Source organism: Anthonomus grandis, chromosome 13, assembly GCF_022605725.1.
Source record: "Anthonomus grandis grandis chromosome 13, icAntGran1.3, whole genome shotgun sequence".
In the NCBI taxonomy this organism is placed as follows: Eukaryota; Metazoa; Arthropoda; class Insecta; order Coleoptera; family Curculionidae; genus Anthonomus; species Anthonomus grandis.
Window position 1 is genome coordinate 550,978 of NC_065558.1, and position 19,177 is coordinate 570,154.

Here is a 19,177-nt window from a genome sequence, read left to right on the forward strand (position 1 = left end):
GCAAATACTTAAGCTAGTTCAGTTCGTTCGCGCAAGTACTGCGTATTATAATTTTTAAGGGTCTTCTTGCATAATCTCCTTAAATCGCTTAATATTGTACGTTTTTTAATCGAAAGAAAGATGGTCCTATTTTGTGTCAAATTATTCTTAAATTTAATTTTCACTATAAATATTGTAACCGCCAAAACTTACTGGATAACTCGCAAATAAAAGCGGCAACCTCTGGTCCGCCGCAGGGTAAGGCTCGCCATAAAAAGTCCGCGGCAGGATCCATTATGGCACAAAGCGACTGACTGTCTCCTGCTGGTATGGATTCCTGCCAATGGCCTTCCCCGGATAAAGGACGGAAATCTCTGGAATGAAATTAAATGTAAATAACAGAGTCACCGACTGAATTGCGCCTCTTTCTTGTGGCCGCATATTGAAAAAAGAAAAGAGTGCAGCAGAGGGAGTGGGTTGAAGTTGTGGCATCACATGTTAGAAAAAACACAGTTTTCCTGGATCAAAATTGTTCCAATATATCTACATTATTGCACTTTAAAAAAATATATAATTCAAAACACCATTCATGCATTGCGAATTATTAAAAAGTTCCCACTCCAACATATAAAACGTGCATTTCCAAACGAGAGTTTTAAATTTCCATTTAGGGCCCTTCGTATTTCCTAGCGCGCGTTTCCAATTTAAAAATAATAACGGTAGTTTAAAAAGCGAACGCCATTTTCGTAACTTTCCATTATGTTATGGATACCGAAAAATCTTATCTAAGCGGTTTTTTTTTCAATCTCTGGATAAGCCGGACTAGTAGCGGTAATTTAACTGAGCGGGGTCCTTATTGTACGTCCTCTTCGCTATAAATCTCAGTGGAGGTAACTTAAAAAAAAATCCTTTTTGCTGCTCGTTAAAATTCGGCTCTGGATTCTACTATATCGGATTAAGTCTGGATCAACCCTTTTTTTAATGAGATTTATTGCTAAGAAATCCCTTGTAGGGGTCCAATAATAAATCTTCCTTAAAAAAACATGTACTTGGTAGTACTATTTTATTATCTTGCAGCAAAAAAAAAAAAAACAATAATTTAATTCCAAACAACGTCAAAAGTTCAATCACGTACGAATATACTCATTTTGATTTAAGAATTCAAGAAGAAATTAAATTGAGCTTAAAATCGACCACTTAATTAATAACAGTTTCATTTTAGCATTATATTCAGGAACGCCTTGTCTAGAATATTCAATTAAGCAACAATAATATTTCTAAAAAAGTTAAAATTACTGGAAATAATCCTTTTTTTATTTTCAGGAATCCTACTCGCATTTCGCCTTTCTAACAAACATTCCCGTCTGTTTCGGACACATTAAAAAAGAGCGAAAAACACAATTTACGCCACATAATGGTTCAATTAACGACCACAAAAGAGCCTTTTTTCAATTAACAAAAAAACAACTCATACACCAGCTCAGTTCCCAAATATCGAACAATAAACCAACGGAAATTGATTTATAAAATGTTCACTTACGTCCATAGGAAATTCGGTTTTTCTTGCGGTTTCGAGAGTCCTATCCAGACTTTCTCGGTTATGTCCAGTTCTTTTAGGTATGCCCGGATCGCGTCGTATTGGGAAGTACCATCAGCTGCAAACAAAATAATTAATTAGCAAAAAAAAATCTGTGGAATTTTGTTTTTTTAAATATTTATGTCATATAAATAATTAACTGGCATCAGATTGAAATACATACAACGGTTCATAAAAATTGAATGGAATATAACTTAAATAACAATGGGAATGTTTGTTGTGTTTTTTAACACGTTTATTATTATATTAGCTCGAATTTTTGATTTAATAATAATAATAATAATAATAATAATAATAATAATAATAATAATAATAATAATAATAATAATAAATATCATAATTTCAGCTTCTCAACGCAGTTGAGGGCTGTTGTAGACTATAAAGTAGAAAAATGTATTCAAAAAAAGTATTTAATAGTAAGTACCCAAAGAAAAATAAATAAATAGTGCACAAAAATCGAGGAAACACATTTAAAACATTTTTACATAAGTAAAATAAAAAAGAGAATAAACAAAAATAAAAACCTGTAACAAATCCAAAATTCAAATTTTTAAATGCAATGCTCTGTTTTTAAAGAATATTCTGGAGCTTAGATTTCATGCATTTTGAAAGCCGTTTATCGTTAGCGAAAGATCAGTAATATATTTATTTACTACAGATGCATTTTCATTTCTTAGGCGCGGTTGTACAATGGGCGTTCAACAACAGTTCATAAACCGGAGATTCAGCGGAATTAATCCGTTGTACCGGGTGGCCAACTAAGAATGGACGTCGGCGATATCTCAGGCCCTAATAGTCGTAGCCCCTTGAAAAAAAAAATTTTGTAATAAAAGTGGCCAAAAAAAATGCTGGAAATTATTTTGAAGTTCATTGGTCAACTGCTAGAGGGCGCGACAGCTTCTTTAAATCTTAAAATTGCATTTTTGCCAAAAAAACTCCAATAACGTACACCTCAAAATATTATATTAATATTCTAGGAAGATTTCCTCACAAAAAAGTTTCTACAAAAATTTCTGTCAATTGTCAAATAAAGTGGTGGGGGGCGTTTTTAGCTTGAATAAAGAAAACAGCTGAAAATCAGCTATGATTGGACCGATTTTTTTTTAAACATATTTTTTTTTATGTCTATTGTTGGCTTATTTTTTCAACCAAAAAAAAATTTCAAATTACTTTTCCTAAAATCCGCTAGAGGGCGTTGACTTGTGACTAACCCTTTCTGTCGGATTATTTCAAAAAACTCAAATGCAACTATATATATTTTTTTACGTCATTAAAAGCGGGGAAGAAAACCAAAGAAACTGGTGAAAACGGCACTTCGATATCATTTCTTAAACAAAAGTTATAAAAAAAAAGTGTCGATAAAATGGCGATAAACTCCTATTTGCTTAGACAAACTGAATAAACTCCTTTTATATAAGTATTTTTTTAAACAAACAAACTCATAGTACTCTTTTAGAAAATCTGATATACAGGATTGATCGTTATATGTTTATTTATACAGGGTGTTAACTAAACCAAGTTGACCAAATGGGCCTATTTTGGGAAAACTGTGCATAGGAAAGTTGAGTTAGTAGGCTATGGAAACAAAAGTGGCAGGTAACCATGGAAGCAAAATATGTAAATATTTCAGTTAAATGTCATTTTAGCGTCTCTTCTTGCGATTGTTAAAGCGTTTTTAAGTCTCGCTAATAACATCCAATAGTTTTCTTGTTAGTTCGCCGTATTGTGAACTTTGTTTTTCCAGTTTTCCGTGTTGTTCCAGTTTTTCGTGTTGTGCCAGTTGTTCGTATTGTTCCAGTTTTTCCTGTTTTGTTCCAGTTTTTTGTGTTTTGTTCAAGTTTTTTATTCCTTAACTTTTTATCTCTGTTTTTCGTATTGCTTTGTTTAACAGTGCTTTACACAAACGAAGAGGCGTTTGACATAATAGGTACTTATTTTGAATGTATAAGAAATGCCACAGTTGCTGCAAGGGTGTATGCGCATCAGTATCCTGATAGACGCCATCCTACTGCAAAAGTTTTTCTTCGGATCATACATCGTTTGCGAACGACTGGAAACGTTCGGCTGCCCGTGTTTCGGAGATAACGCAGGGGAACATAATAAATGTTTTAGCCTACGTCGAGTTTAATCCTCACTTAAGTACTAGAACAATAGCGCACGACCTGGGAGTAAATCGAACTACTGTTCAGAATATTCTTAAGGAGTACAGGTAAGCGATCTTTTGGATATTAATCTTCACTATACGCGATGAGACTTAATTTTCCTAAGGAGAGTTCATTTATTGATGATGACGCTTTAAATGTAAAATTAATTAATTTTTACACGAAAAGCACCAGATTGGTCTATTCTGTTGAATCAGCAGTCATCATCTTGTTCCAGGTTTCATCCATATCATTTAGTCCTGCATCAAGAATTAAGTGCACAAGATTTTGACCGAAGGCTAGACCATTGTCACTGGCTTTTGGGTATGATTGTAGAGGATCCTCAGGTGCTTTCAAACATATTGTGGACATATGAGGCTACATTTCACAGCAATGGAGGCGTGAATCTCCACAACATTCATTACTGGTCACCAACGAATCCGCACTGTATGCGAGAAGTCCAGCATCAAGGCCGTTGGTCTTTAAATTGTTGGGCAGGAATATTAGGAGGTCGAATTATCGGCCAATTTTTTTTTAACAACGCACTAAATGGTGCAAATTATTTGCAGTTTTTAAGGGAGGAATTGCCAATTTTATTAGAGGATGTGCCACTTGAAATTCGCCAACGAGTGATGTTCCAGCACGGTGGCTGTCCAGCACATTTCGCCCGAAATGTTCGGGAGTTTTTAGATGCTACCTACCCTGGTAGATGGATAGGACGGGGTGGTACCTCTCCATGGCCGGCTAGATCACCAGACCTAACGTGCCTGGATTTTTATTTATGGGGTCGAGTTAAAGAAATTGTTTTTGCAACAAGACCTACGACGCGACAAAATATGATTGGCCGGATTAGGGATTGCATGCAGACTCTCTCATTTGCTGAGGTAGAGACTGCAGCTTTGTCTACCGAACAAAAGATGTTTCAGTGCATAGAAAATGATGGAATGCATTTTGAACATTTGGGGAGGCACTAAATAAATTATGTGTATAACATATTATTTATTGTACCACCTAAGATTTCTTAAAATTGTATGTAGAATTTAAATATCAAATAACATATTATAGAGTGTTCTATTTAAAATAAGCAAGTTTTCATCTACATCCGGTATCATCAAAATTGTTAAAAGTGTCAAATTATTTTATTTTTGTATCTTTAATTAACTTTTCTATGGTATGGTATGGTGCCAAATTTTTAAAACTTTCCTATAGAACAACTATAAACTGTATGCACAGTTTTCCCAAAATAGGCCAATTTGGTCAACTTTATTTAGTTAACACCCTGTAATAAATAAACGTATAACGATCAATTCTATATCTCGGATTTTCTAAAACACTACTGAGTTTGTTTCTTTTTAAAAATACTTAGTTAATACGAGTTTATTCAGCTTGTGTAAGCAAATAGTAATTTATGGGCATTTTTATCACTTTTATTTTCGAATGGACACTATTTTGTTAATAAGTTTAGTTTAACAAGTGATATCGAAGTGCCGTTTTCACCAGTTTCTTTGGTTTTCTTCCCCGCTTTTAATGACGTAAAAAAATATATATAGTTGCATTTGAGTTTTTTGAAATAATCCGTCAGAAAGGGTTAGTCACAAGTCAACGCCCTCTAGCGGATTTTAGGAAAAGTAATATGAATTTATTTTCTGGTTGAAAAAATAAGGCAACAATAGACTTAAAAAAAAATATGTTTAAAAAAAATCGGTCCAGTCACAGCTGATTATCAGCTGTTTTCTTTATTCAAGCTAAAAACGCCCCTCACCACTTTATTTGACAACTGACAGAAATTTTTGTACAAACTTTTTTGTGAGGAAATCTTCCTAGAATATTAATATAATATTTTGAGGTGTACGTTATTGGAGGTTTTTTGGCAAAAATGCAATTTTAAGATTTAAAGAAGCTGTCGCGCCCTCTAGCAGTTGACCAATGAACTTCAAAATAATTTCCAGCATTTTTTTTTGGCCACTTTTATTACAAATTTTTTTTTTCAAGGCGCTACGACTATTAGGGCCTGAGATATCGCCGACGTCCATTCTTAGTTGGCCACCCGGTACAATGTTGGTTCAAACGATAACCTGCGGTTTATCTTGAACGTCCAATTTGGAGTGTTCAAAGGGAGTTCAAGCAAATTTTTGAGATTAAATTAATATTTAGTATATCATTTTGATATTTTTTACTTATGTAAATACAGCCACCTTAATAATTATTGTGTTTGGTCAGGTGTTAATTTATTAACTACTAGGTACCCTAGGTTTAGTTTACAAACCATTAATATAAAAATGGATCCTATTTGGAAAGATATTATGAATGATGAAAATTTTCTGGAATTAGTAAATAAAATTGTACACCCTAGATCATCACAGGTGTACAAGGATAGACCGGAACATTTGAACATTTGGGATGATAAAGAATTTAAGGCTAGATTTAGGTTGGAAAAGCAAGCTGTGAGATTCATAGTAGATAGAATTTCTGAACAAATTTCATCGGTTACGGACAAGTATAATGATTTGTATTAGTTCAATTACACTATTCATAGACTTTAAAAATACTTTTAGATTTTAGATAGAATATCGTCAGTATTTTTCCTTTCAACCCGAATAACAATTGATTCTAAACATTTTACAATATTTAAGATTGAAAATGATTTAAAACAAGTTAAAAAACCTGTAGTAGCATTAATGTCATATTTTGATGTTAGTCCTGTAAGTTGGCTCCCTAATGGAATTTCATGGATATCACTCTCGCTTGCAGTTATTGTTATAAATTTTTGCTTGGCCCTTTTTTTATATTCTCATACTTATTAAGTATAAGAACACTCTTAAAAATAGGTGATTAAAAATTTAACAATTGTATAGATTTTACATACAATTTGATTCTGGAAATGGTACAGAATCAATTTGTGTAGAATTTCTCTATGCTATTGTGTTTAAACAACTGTGGTTCTATAATCAACAAATTGTGTATCAATTTGATTTATTTTATTGCATATATAGTACACTATTTGTGTACTTAAATTCGACAATATTTTATATTTATTTAATATAATTGTTCAGTAAATAAGCAAACTCTTAGTGTTTTTTTTAACATGGTATGTACAGGAAAAAAACACAATTTGTGCATTTTAAATACACACGTTAGTGTAGGTTGTTTTTACAATATATTTTATTTTCTTTCATTTCAACTATAAAATTTTATTACAAATTGTGTATAATAATACTATATATTGTTTTATAAATTTAAATATAGTATAGGTTACTTATTTTAGGTTTGTATATCAAATTAACATAAGAACTGGAGTTTTTTATTACAATATTTTGTATTTATATTCATAAAAATTTTAAAATAATCAATATATTTGTATAAAAAAAATAAACAAATTGTTTAAAAATTTAAAATACATTTTAGAGAATTTCGCCATAAATCTGTGGAATAATAAATTCTAGGGCGCCTGGGAAAAACAGGATATATAGGTCATAATTTGATTAAAATAAAATAAGTCTTGTAAAAAATGGGAAATAAATGAGGCCCAACGTTTGGTAAGAAAAGTAGTCATATTACAAAAATACAGATTGAATATGTATTTTCCTAATTTGACTTATTTTCTTTTTATCAAACGTTATGCCCCACTTTAATTTACTTATTTCATTTTAAGCAAATTATGACTTTTTTCCATACTGACTGTTTTTCTCAAGCACTCTAACATTTATGTTTTATAAAAATTTTAGTTGTATAGGTAGGGTAAAAAAATTCAATTGTTTAAAAAAAACATTTTTTTATTTAAATACTTTTTAAAAAAGTACACATAACCTGCACAACAAAACAAAAAATCTTTAGTAGTAGTATTATAAATACACATTAGAAACGCAAATAGGAACTCAAAATGGAAATTCTTAGTTGTAAAAACAGGATTTTAACCTAAAGGCTAATAAACACATACATTTATGTACAGGGTCATTTTTTATATTTGTGTGCCCATAAACAGGGGTAATGTCAGTGATAAAGAAAAACTTTTTATACAAAATTTGCATACTTTTTTCCGTAATATCTTTTAGATTTGTAAAAAAAAAACAAAAATTAAAATCAGGGAAAAAAGGTCTTTCGATTTGGCAGAAAATATGTAGTGTTTCATTTAAAAAAATCAACTTGCTATTGTTTTATCAACTTTGCTATGCGCTTTTGTTTTTTTTACAACTTTAAAAGATAATACGGAAAAAAGCATGCAACTTTTGTATAAAAAGTTTGTCTCTATCAGTAATATTAACCTCTGTATATGGGCTCGCAAATATAAAAAATGACCCTGTACATATATATGTATGTAGTTACTTAACATCTACAGTATATCAGGCGGGTAATTGTTAACAAAACAACAATCATTCACTGCTATCAATTTTTTTTAACACATGGTGTTGAAAATTGCACTTTTTATAACTTAAGGAGGCTTTAGAGTTAATTCTGTTAAAAATAGAAAAAACCATATAAAAAGTTTAAATTAAAAACACGAAATGGAAAATTGAAATCTGTTTTCTCTTCATAACAGAATTAAATCGATTACAGAATTATCTTTAGATCCCTTTTAAAGTCATAAAAAGTGCCATTTTCAACAGCTTATATTAAAAAAATAGTTAACAAGTATGACATTATGATACATGAACATGTTTAACATTTTATGTAGAATTTAAAAAATGTGTTGACTATAGGGTGGTTCGTTTACAATAACTAAGGTTTTGGCATGTTTACATATACCGGATTTTCATATCCCATGGAAATCAAAATGATTGTTATTTCATTTTAAATCGTCCTTCATCAATTTGTTTCAAAATCACTTAATAAAAATAAATGACACAACAAAACGAAAAAACTTAAAAGAAAATAGAAATGCCTAATAGACACGTAATTAGGAACTTAACGAAAATTCTTATGTAGGTACATACCTACATATTAACAACATATAGTTTTAAGCTAAGGGTTTTATTTACAGGTACATAACTACAGGTACATAGGTACATAGCAGGTACTTATCTATTCTATAAGTAAAGTTATCAGTTATCACTGAAAAACTAAATGGGTACCAGCTACCTGGCTAAACATCAAAATATCCAGTAAATTCCAAAGTATACAGTAAGTAAATGCAAAAAAAATATGGTGCTTACCCAATTACCTACCTAAAAACTGCTCCTGGAGTTGGTCCAATAAACCCCACTCCTTAAGTTTATCTTCAACGAATATATCCATTTTTTCTTATGCAATTTTAACACTTAACGAAACGAAAAAACTTTAAAACAAATTAATGTCATGCCGGCCGGTTGATTCAAGGACTGAAGAATGAACAGTTGAATACCTGTGGCACTGGGAATTATAGCAATGCTGCCAAATCAAATTTATCTTAAAGATTACACCGCCAATTAAAAAAGTTACGTTTCCTTTTTCCTTACGCGTGTTATTATCACGATATTATTTAAATAAATAAAATTAGAACTCATGCTGATTGGGCTATTAAATCATTTTCAACTGCAAATTTTGATGCATACCTTTACAACTGTTTAATATTGAATGCGGCAAAGGCAAGGGCGTCGCGTCGGGCGCGTCCTCCTTTATACACAATTGTGTATTATAACTACACAATACATGTTTTAAAATTCAATAATTGTGAAGGGCTATTAGCAAGAATCTTTTTTATTCTACACAATTGTAAATAAAATCAACACAAGCCAGAATAAAAAATTAATTAAAAATTGTAGTAAAAATATACTTGGTTATTAGATTTTTTACCAAACTGCATTGGATTTAAAAAAACAAAATGTGGAATATTTATACACATTTTCTTAATAATTAATATCCACTTATAATGTATTAATTTATTATGCAATAATTGTATGAATTATACACATTAAAACATATACAAAATGCCTGAGAATTTTTATACAGGACTGTGAGATATTATCTAACAATTGTGTATTAAAATTAAACATTTTTTTTTACACAACAAAATGTGAAAAAATCCATCGGGATTTTTCTATGTGAATGTTAAGGGGCTCTGCGAGAACACTGTTAAATTTTCTCCAAGGCCTCTGCTTTAATTTCGATCCGTTTTCTTACATTCTATTGTATTTCTTAATTAAATTAATAAGAACCTTTTCTTCTCTCACAGAGAAATTGTGTGCCCTAATTTTTTTCTCCATCTCATCGCAGTTTGGCAAGCAGCAAGGCGGCACAAAACACTTTTAAACAAACAACACTTCGGAATTTAAGGTATTTTTTGTGTTCTTTTTCTTTTTTATTATGTGGCCATTGCAGACTTTAAATAGAACCTAGTTTAACTAAACTTGTACTGGAACAACACACGAACCTCGCTCTCAACTACGTTCAACGAAGAACTGCAGTTTAGTAGAACTTAAGTTGAACCACTGCTTGTACAACCGAGCCTTACTTAATAATTTCATATAAAAACAGTTCTTGTCACGCGGTATCAAGATCTAAGAGTTAAAAGTGTACCATGCAAGTGAGCACCCTGCAAATGCATGATGTTTGCACTATATTGGAAACTTCAATAACACCCTATAGTAGGTCATAAAACGACTAACTTATTTGTAGGTTATGATATCTGTGAATATTTTGACAATTGACTTTCCTTTTAGAACAACCTAATAAATTCTTCATAGTCAGACAGCCGATATGATGTTGCGTTATTGGTCAATAAGAACTCAATAGGAACGTCACATTTAAAAATCCAATAGCTACAACTGAATAATACCGGGTGTCCATTTATAAACTGACACATTTTAACTGCTTATAAGTCGAGAACGAAAAATGACAACAATGTGCGGTTTTCACAGAACTTTATCAATATTTTTAAAAATTTTTTTTGACAGTGTTGCCAAGTTTCAAAATTTACCTGAAATAGGAGGAAAAAAATTGATGATTTTCAAAGGCCAATTTCTCAAAAATTTTTAAATGTACTTTTTAATTTCAGATGAAAGCCTGTTAAATCCCCTTTCCGAAAATGTATAAATTGTCATAAATTCATTACTTTTTTTACAGAGCCAATTTTAGTAAATGACACCTTTTTGAAAATTTTCGTAGAATACATATTTGGTGATTGATGAACATTTTCTGGTAATTGCCTATGTATCGCTTTAGCATGATCATAATTAAATAATTTGCGCTATTGCCATGTCTATAAAAAGTATTTATTCAATGTATTGAATTACAACTATTTACAACAATTTTAACTACAAACAATTGAAGAAATTAATTTTAATTTATAACTAATAAATTAGCTGCTGAATATGACCCCCATTTTGCTCGGAACACAAATGTAGACGGAGAAATAAGTTGCCGAAGGCGTTTTGTAGCATTCGCGGGGTAATTTGGTTGAAAACGTTTACTATGTTGTTGCACAGTTCATCCAAATTTCTTGGGGTTGGATTGTAGCAACGGTCTTTTACATATCCCCATATACAAAAATCCGGAATGGTTAGATCGGGAGAATAAGGTGCCCACTCGATTGGACCTGCTCGCCCTATCCATCTGTTTCCAAAAGTAAGTAGTTTTCTTTTAACTGTTCCCTCCTGGTAAAATTGGCATACCCAATAAAATATAGAATTGCGTGAAGGTGGAGTTCTTTCAAAAATCAGCCTAAATCTTCTCGTTTGCGTAACTGATTTGCATTCACTAAATAATAACACGCAACGTGCCTTTTCCCGGGTGGTAAACATATTTAAACCTTTCAAAATCTTTAAAAAATGCAAAAATACATATAGAAATCAAATTATTGGGACTGCCCAACGAATGACGTTAAAAAGATTTGACAGTAGTTGAAGCCCACAAAACAAATTGTGCAACTCACAGCCTCCTTGACAAGCTACAATTGTTATTGTTGTCACTTAATACCGAGAATGTTATTTAATAGGTGCTTATTGTAGGAAAATTTTCAAAAAGGTGTCATTTACTAAAATTGGCTCTGTAAAAAAAATTTATGAATTTAAGACAATTTATACATTTTCGGAAAGGGGATTTAACAGGCTTTCATTTAAAATTAAAAAGTACAGGGTGTTACATTTAATTTTTTTGAGAAATCGGCCTTTGAAAATCATCAATTTTTTTCCTCCTATTTCAGGTAAATTTTGAAACTTGGCAACACTGTCAAAAAAAACTTCAAAAATATTGATGAAGTTCTGTGAAAACCGCACATTGTTGTCATTTTTCGTTCTCGACTTATAAGCAGTTAAAATGTGTCAGTTTATAAATGGACACCCTGTAGTAAAAGAAGAAAAAAAATAAAACATTCAAAATAAAAAAAAAAACCAAACAGAACTGGCCTGCCAGCATGCACGTTTTTACGGTTAACAAAAGCGCATACATAAAAACGATTATATTTACGTTTTTTTTTTTTTGGTCGGGAAATAAAAGTGCATCCTTAATTAACATGAAAAATGAAAATATCGATCCTAGTTGCGGCCGGAATAGGATACAAAAGGGCCTTTTAGATCCACATTATTAATCACCAAGTTCAACTCCCCCTAATAGGAAAATCAAATTATAATAAGGGCGAGTTGGCAATGCGTCTTCCGACAAAACCGAACTTCCTTCCTCCCGTCTAACTATGCCATTTATTCGGTAAAATAAACCGAATTGGGTTAATAAACCGTCGAAATTCCGCACCGCTCGGCAGTTACCCGAGGATGTGTCTGTCGGTGCAATAAGTTGCACTTTTTGGTAACAACTTTCTGCACCCCGAAAGTTTTTTCGACCCGGGGGTTAATTAAGTTTAGAAATTTTTCGTTACCGCTGAAAGGGGATGGGGTGGAAATTTACAGAGAGAGTACATCAGAGGATAAACCTGTATGAGCCAAGTGAGACTAATGAAGGGAATTTCCAGGTTGGAATTTACAAAAGAAACAATCAAAGGAGCGTTCTTTAATGGTGTATAAGGGTTTTCGGTCAAGTGAAAGTCGTGAAAAGGAGAAATTTTTATATTGTCTAGGAGTACTTCCGAAAATTGAAAAAACCCACAATTGAGAGGTCTCCAGGCTCTTTGGATGAGCTAGCTATTAATTCAACTGCCCGGAGAAGATATTAAATGCAGTGTTTTTTAATATATTTTCCAGGATTTTTGGAAAACAGACATAAATGCGAATACAGACTATATACATAATAATTAAGAAGCAATCAAGTAAAACCAGATAAATCCACAAAATAAAATTGCGGTTTATATTTTTCTTTTTGTAGTGTTAAGAAAATAAAGACTAAACATGTAAACATAATGATAATTAGGTATTTATTTTACTTCTTTACGTAAGAATCTTATTTAAAAAAAAATATGTTTTTTTTTGTAAATTATATTTTTGTTTTATATTTTAATACATAAATATCATATTATTTAGCTTAAAATAAATGCGAATAACATCATACTTCCATTAAAACTAACACTTTTATATAATAAAATAAACTAAATATATTCAATTCAAGTATAATCAGATAAATAAATAAATAATAACAAACCTTTTACTTATTTCGATAAGTTCACGGATGACCTATTGGCACGTTTTTTGTGAAAATTGAAAATTTAATTTTTATAAATAAAATTTTTTTATAATGGATTTATCTGGTTTTTCTTGATTGCTCCTCAATAGTCTGTCATGCATTTGATGTTATTTTTCAAGTTTTCTGGATAACCTAGAAATTAATTTAACTGCGTGTAAGAAATAAAAAAAGTCACTTAAGTAAATAGATTGAATTTTCCAGGCATTTGTCTTCCTGTTTTTCCAGGCATACAATTCTTCATTTATGTTTTCCAAGAAATCAAATAAATTTTTCGTTTATAGGCAGTCAGCAAATAAAAACAAAACAATATAGGCTTTCTGTAAAATTCATTAAAAACAAGCATAAATACACATACAGACACTGATTAATTCATAATTTAGTATATCAGGCATTTGCTATAATTTTTCATGTCTTCTATATCTATGTATAGACTTCACATACCTAGAATATAATTTATTTGAATTGTCTCAGATTTTCTGGAAATCCTGGACATCAATTCAACTGCCTGTAAGAGCTAAAAAAATACCTTAAATAAATATACCAATGAATTGATTGTATTTTCCAGGCCTTTGCATTAGTCTTCCTGTTCTTCTAAGGCTTCCTTTATGTTTTCCAAAAAATTAAATAATTTTTTTTGTCTATAGGCAGTCATTAATTAAAAAAAAAGAATTTCAGGTTCTCTGGAAAATTCACTTAATTTTTTAGGAAGGACATCAATATGAAATATCAGAAAAACATAAAAAAATTATTTTAGGGAGGTCTCTATCGAAATTTTAATTTAATTTTTCCAGACTCTTTAGAGATATGTTAATTCAATTGACTGAAAGAGATATCAAATTCAGCATTTCTTAATATGTTTTCCAGGCTGTCTGGAAAATTCCTTCACATTTCTGAAAAACAGGCATAAATACACATACAGACACTGACTATATGCATAATTTAGTCTATCAGGCATTTGCTATAATTTTTCATGTCTTCTAAATCTATATATGGACTTCACATGCCTAGAATATAATTTTTTTAAATTGTTCCAGATTTTCTGGATAGCCTGGAAATTAATTCAACTGTCTGTAAGAGATATATACAAATAGATCTAGAATAGATAGAGATATATAATAATAAAAATTATTTAAATAAATAGACCAACGAATTGATTGTATTTTCCAGGCATTTGTGATCTTCCTGTTTTTTTAACGCTTCGCTTATGTTTTCCAAGAAACGAAATAATTTTTTTCCATTTATAGTTCGTCAGTGATTAAATAAAAATTCCAGGCTATCTGGAAAAATTATTTCACTTTTTTGGGAAAGACCTCAGATTGAAATATCAGAAAAACATAAAAAAATAATTTTAGGGAGTTCTCTATCGAAATTTTAATTTTTCCAGACTCTCTGGGATAGCCTATATATTAATTCAATTGACTAAAAGAGATATAAAATTCAGCATTTCTTAACATGTTTTCCAGGCTCTCTGGAAAGTTCCTTTAAATTTCTGAAAAACAGGCATAAATACCCATACAGATTATGACTCTATACATAAAAAAGTCTATTGGGCATTTAATGTAATTTTTCATGTTTTCTAGGTTTTTGCATGGACTTTAAATGCCTTGAAAGTAAATTTATTTGAATTTCTCCAGGTTTTCTGGATAGCCTGGAAATTAATTCAACTGCCTGTAAGAGATAAAAAAATTATTTAAATAAATAGACCAACGAATTGATTGTATTTTCTAGGCATTTGTAGTGATGTTCCTGTTTTTAGAGCTTCGTTTATGTTTTCCAGGAAATGAAATTAGTTTTTCCATTTATAGTTTAAAGAAAATTTCAGACTCTCTGGAAAATTGATGTTAATTTTTTGGGAAAAACATCAATATAAAATATAAGAAAAACATAAGAAAATTAATTTTAGGGAGATCTCTATCGAAATTTTAATTTAATTTTTCCAGACTCTCTGGAGATAACAATTGACTGAAAGAGATATTAAATTCAGCATTTCTTAACATGTTTTCCAGGCTCTCTGGAATGTTCCTTTAAATTTCTGAAAAACAGGCATAAATACCCATACAGATCATGACTCTATACATAATAAAGTCTGTCGGGCATTTAATGTAATTTTTCATGTTTTCTAGGTCTATGCATGGATGTTAAATGCTTGGAAGAAAATGTATTTAAATTTTTCTAGGTTTTCTGGATAGCCTGGCAATTAACTCAACCTCCTGTAAGAAATAAAAAAAGTCACTTAAGTAAATAGACCAACGAATTGATTGAATTTTCCAGGCATTTGTCTTTCCTATTTTTTCCAGGCATTCAAGTCTTCATTTATGTTTTCCAAGAAATAAAATCATTTTTTTTTCGTTTATAGGCAGTCAGCAATTAAAAACAAAACAATATAGGCTTTCTGGAAAATTCATTTTCATTTGAAAAACAAGCGTAAATACACAATTACTGAAAAACAAGCAAAAATACACATACAGACACTGACTATAATGCATAATTTAGTCTCAGCATTTGTTGTAATTTCTCATGTCTTCTAAATCTATATATGGACTTCAAATGCGTAAAATATAATTTTTTTAAATTGTTCCAGATTTTCTGGATAGCCTGGAAATTAATTTAACTGCCTGTAAGAGATCAAAAATTCAATTCAATAATTAGACGGACGTATTGATTGTATTTTCCAGGCATTTGAATTGATATTCCTATTTTTTCTAGACAGTCAAGGCTTCGTTTATGTTTTCCAGGAAAGTAAATTATTTTTTCCCATCTATAGGCAGTCGGGAAAATTTTTTCAGGCTCTCTGGAAATTTCTTTTTATATTTAAAAAAAAAGGATAAATTTAGAATATCCGGGAAAAAACAAAAAATTACTTCTATGTCCTGAAAAGCGAAATTAAAATATCTACTTGAAATTATTGCATTTTTCCCAGGGATTTTGATTTTTTTTCAGATTTTTAAATTTTTTCCAGATTCTTCGGAAAGCTTGGAAATTACTTCAACTGCCTGGAAGAAAAAAATTAAAATACTTCTGATCTTCATCTGTAAATGAACTCTATATAAAAAAATAAATCTTAGATTAAAAATTAGCTTAACCAAAGCAATTTTGGCTTTGATATACTTTATTTTAATTAATATTTTTAAGGAATACTTTGTTAAGATATTTAAAAGAAGTTATTACCCAAAGAAAAAGCGATTTTTGAGGAATAATTTCATATACGAACCACTTTTGTAGGTTCAATACTTCTTGAGCTGTTGCCAGTTTTATACAAGAGACAGTACTCAAGAAATTCGAGGGTTTTTAAAGAAATTGAAGAGCTTTTTAAATTTGTTATATTTTTTTTATATTTTGCTGAGGTCATTTTATAGATGAATTCTATGTAGAAAAATAGATCAATGGATGGACAACTCATTTTTGTCGTTTTTATTATACAGGGTGTCCCAAAAGTCAACAATAAGCCGATAAAGGGCAATAGACCAAGTGTTCAGAGATTCAAAAAAAAATACTAAAAAAGTCTATCTTGAAGTGTGAGAAATTAAAATTAAGAAAATGTGTGCACTAATCCAATTTAAAATGTCGTATCAGGACAGACAATTTAAACATTTGTTGCAACTTAAATAATTTTTTATTTTATTTATTTTGACTGTAAAATTAAATAAACTTAGCTTAGAGTAGCGGCGTACATTTGACTATGTACTAAAAAACATAAAAATACACACCTATTGAAGCAATAATATAGCAAGTATCTTACCATTTTTAAATCTAGATTGGATACGCCAACTTTTGAAATCATTTGTCAAGCAGTCAAGTAATTTTCTTTTCCAGGACAAATAGTCACATTTGGGAAATGATGGTCAACTTGTGTCTTACAAGTTGCGCAAAAATCTGATAATTTCGTAAAAATGTGAACTGTTTTGTTTAAATTTAGTTTTGTAATTTATTTCGTGTTATTCAGGGTTACATTAAAATAAAAATTGTTAAGAAATTCGAAAATTTGTAGCCACAGTACTAAAAAGATCAACAGGGGGTGTTCATTTTTTTCGGTGTTTCTATGAATGCCTACAATTTTAAAAGTACTCAAGATACATTTTTTTTAAATCCCTGAGCATCTGGTCTATTGCCCTTTTTCGGTTTATCGTTGACTTTTGGGACACCCAGTATATATACGTATATCGTATATGTTAAATGACAGCCTAAATTATATAAGAAACTAGCCAGAAATTTAAAATAAATGATCGTAACCCTCCTCCAAAAAGCCGAATCACTAAAATTAAAAAAATAATTTATTCGTTGCAATGTTTTCAAATTTATTTTACGACCATCGCATCGGAGTAATAAATAAATTTGTTGTTAATATGGCAAATGCGATACTCAAGATTTACGATGGTCAATATCGGCCATAATATATTTGATCAATTCCATTTAGATAGCCCAGACCGCGCACGTATTGTAACGCAAAATAAATAAAATAAATTTCGTTACAGCCCCACATTATTTATTACTGAATTAAAGGGGCATTAACCGTACATATTTATCGCATTAGTGGATGCGGTGTTTGACTCTGTTTTGATTTTAAATTTCAGATTGGTTTTTGTGTAGAAAAGGGCCCAAAAACCACGAATATTAGAAAAAATTTAACTACTTAAGAAAATATATCAAACGACTTAAAAATTGCTACAGAAACCTGAAAAATAACACCAGAATCTTGGCAGACTGTAGTTTTAGCAGCACATAATAATTTCTCAAATTATCACAATTTTTGTATTTAAACTTTATTTTGTGAGTTATTTCATTTCAGTTTAGGTTATATCTCCCGGAAAATGACCTAAGTATCCAAAAATGCCGTGGTTTTAAAAATGTACAAATAAAATTCTAAAGCTTAATGTCACATCATTTAATGTCGATTCCATGTCATTGTTTCAATTTAAATAATAACAAAATTGGGAGTTAGGAAGAAGAAAGAAAGGAAAATTAGTTAAGAAAAAAGGGAGAGTAGGAATCCTCTTAGAAATCCAAAATATAAATCCAATTTAAATTCCAGATAATTAAAGTCAATTTGTCAATAATTATAGATAGTGAAAGTAAATATTTTAATAATTCCAGGTAGATGATGTTCAATTTTTCCTCAGAGGGTTAAAGTCAAATAGCTAATTATTCCAGGCAGTTGAAATAATATTTTAAAGTTAACTTTCTAGATGCATAAATAGTTAAAATAAGTAGGCAGAAACAACTATGATCTACTAGTCATTTTATTAAGACCCCTTCAAATTATATATACTTTTTAATTATATAATGACTCCTTAATGACGACAATGATTTTCATTAAAAAAAATAATTTTATTCATATTTTAGGTCCCACAGCTGGGCGCCAAATTATATTATGTTAATTGTCATTACGCAATTTATTCCAGGACATTATAGGAACATTTTTGCAAGAACATTCCTGATCAATTCTAAGGACTTTAAGCATAGAGTTATTCCTGACTAAAAACTTAGAATTTAATAATTAAAAGGTTTACACACTGTTGGGCGCCCAACTATAACAATAATTTAATTAATAGCATACGATGGCCAAAAATACACTGATCCACTGTACACTTTTCAGGTGCATAATTTTCAAAAGATATTCCCGTCAGACGTAAAACTCCTTTCCAAACATTTCTATTTCCTTCTGCCTCGACAACTAACTCTTTCAATAAACTTTGTTACATACGAAATAAATTTGTGAAGAATACATAGGAAACACTCCTAGAAACTATTAAAAAAAAACGATTACCATTAATGTCATAAGAGTTTTCTTCTGAAAATGCCAACGTAGTTAGAGAAACACGTGTATAGATTTAACTATGGTATATTGGTAATTGGCCGAACCATTTTTGCTTAAATTAACACTCATATAAAAATTAAATAAAAAATATCAAAGAGATAA

The 19,177-nt window shown here is 30.4% G+C and overlaps 1 protein-coding gene across 2 annotated transcripts in view; it reads right to left on the reverse strand.

Annotated features, from left to right (window-relative positions):
- LOC126743599 (uncharacterized) overlaps positions 1-19,177 on the reverse strand; it is a 134,401-nt gene that overhangs the window by 31,188 nt on the left and 84,036 nt on the right. For both annotated transcript variants that reach the window (XM_050450766.1, XM_050450767.1), the window contains 2 exons: positions 1,520-1,634; positions 193-353 (listed from right to left, as the gene is read on the reverse strand). In XM_050450766.1, coding sequence (XP_050306723.1) covers positions 193-353; positions 1,520-1,634 — 276 coding nt within the window. The remainder of the gene's footprint in view (positions 1-192; positions 354-1,519; positions 1,635-19,177) is intronic.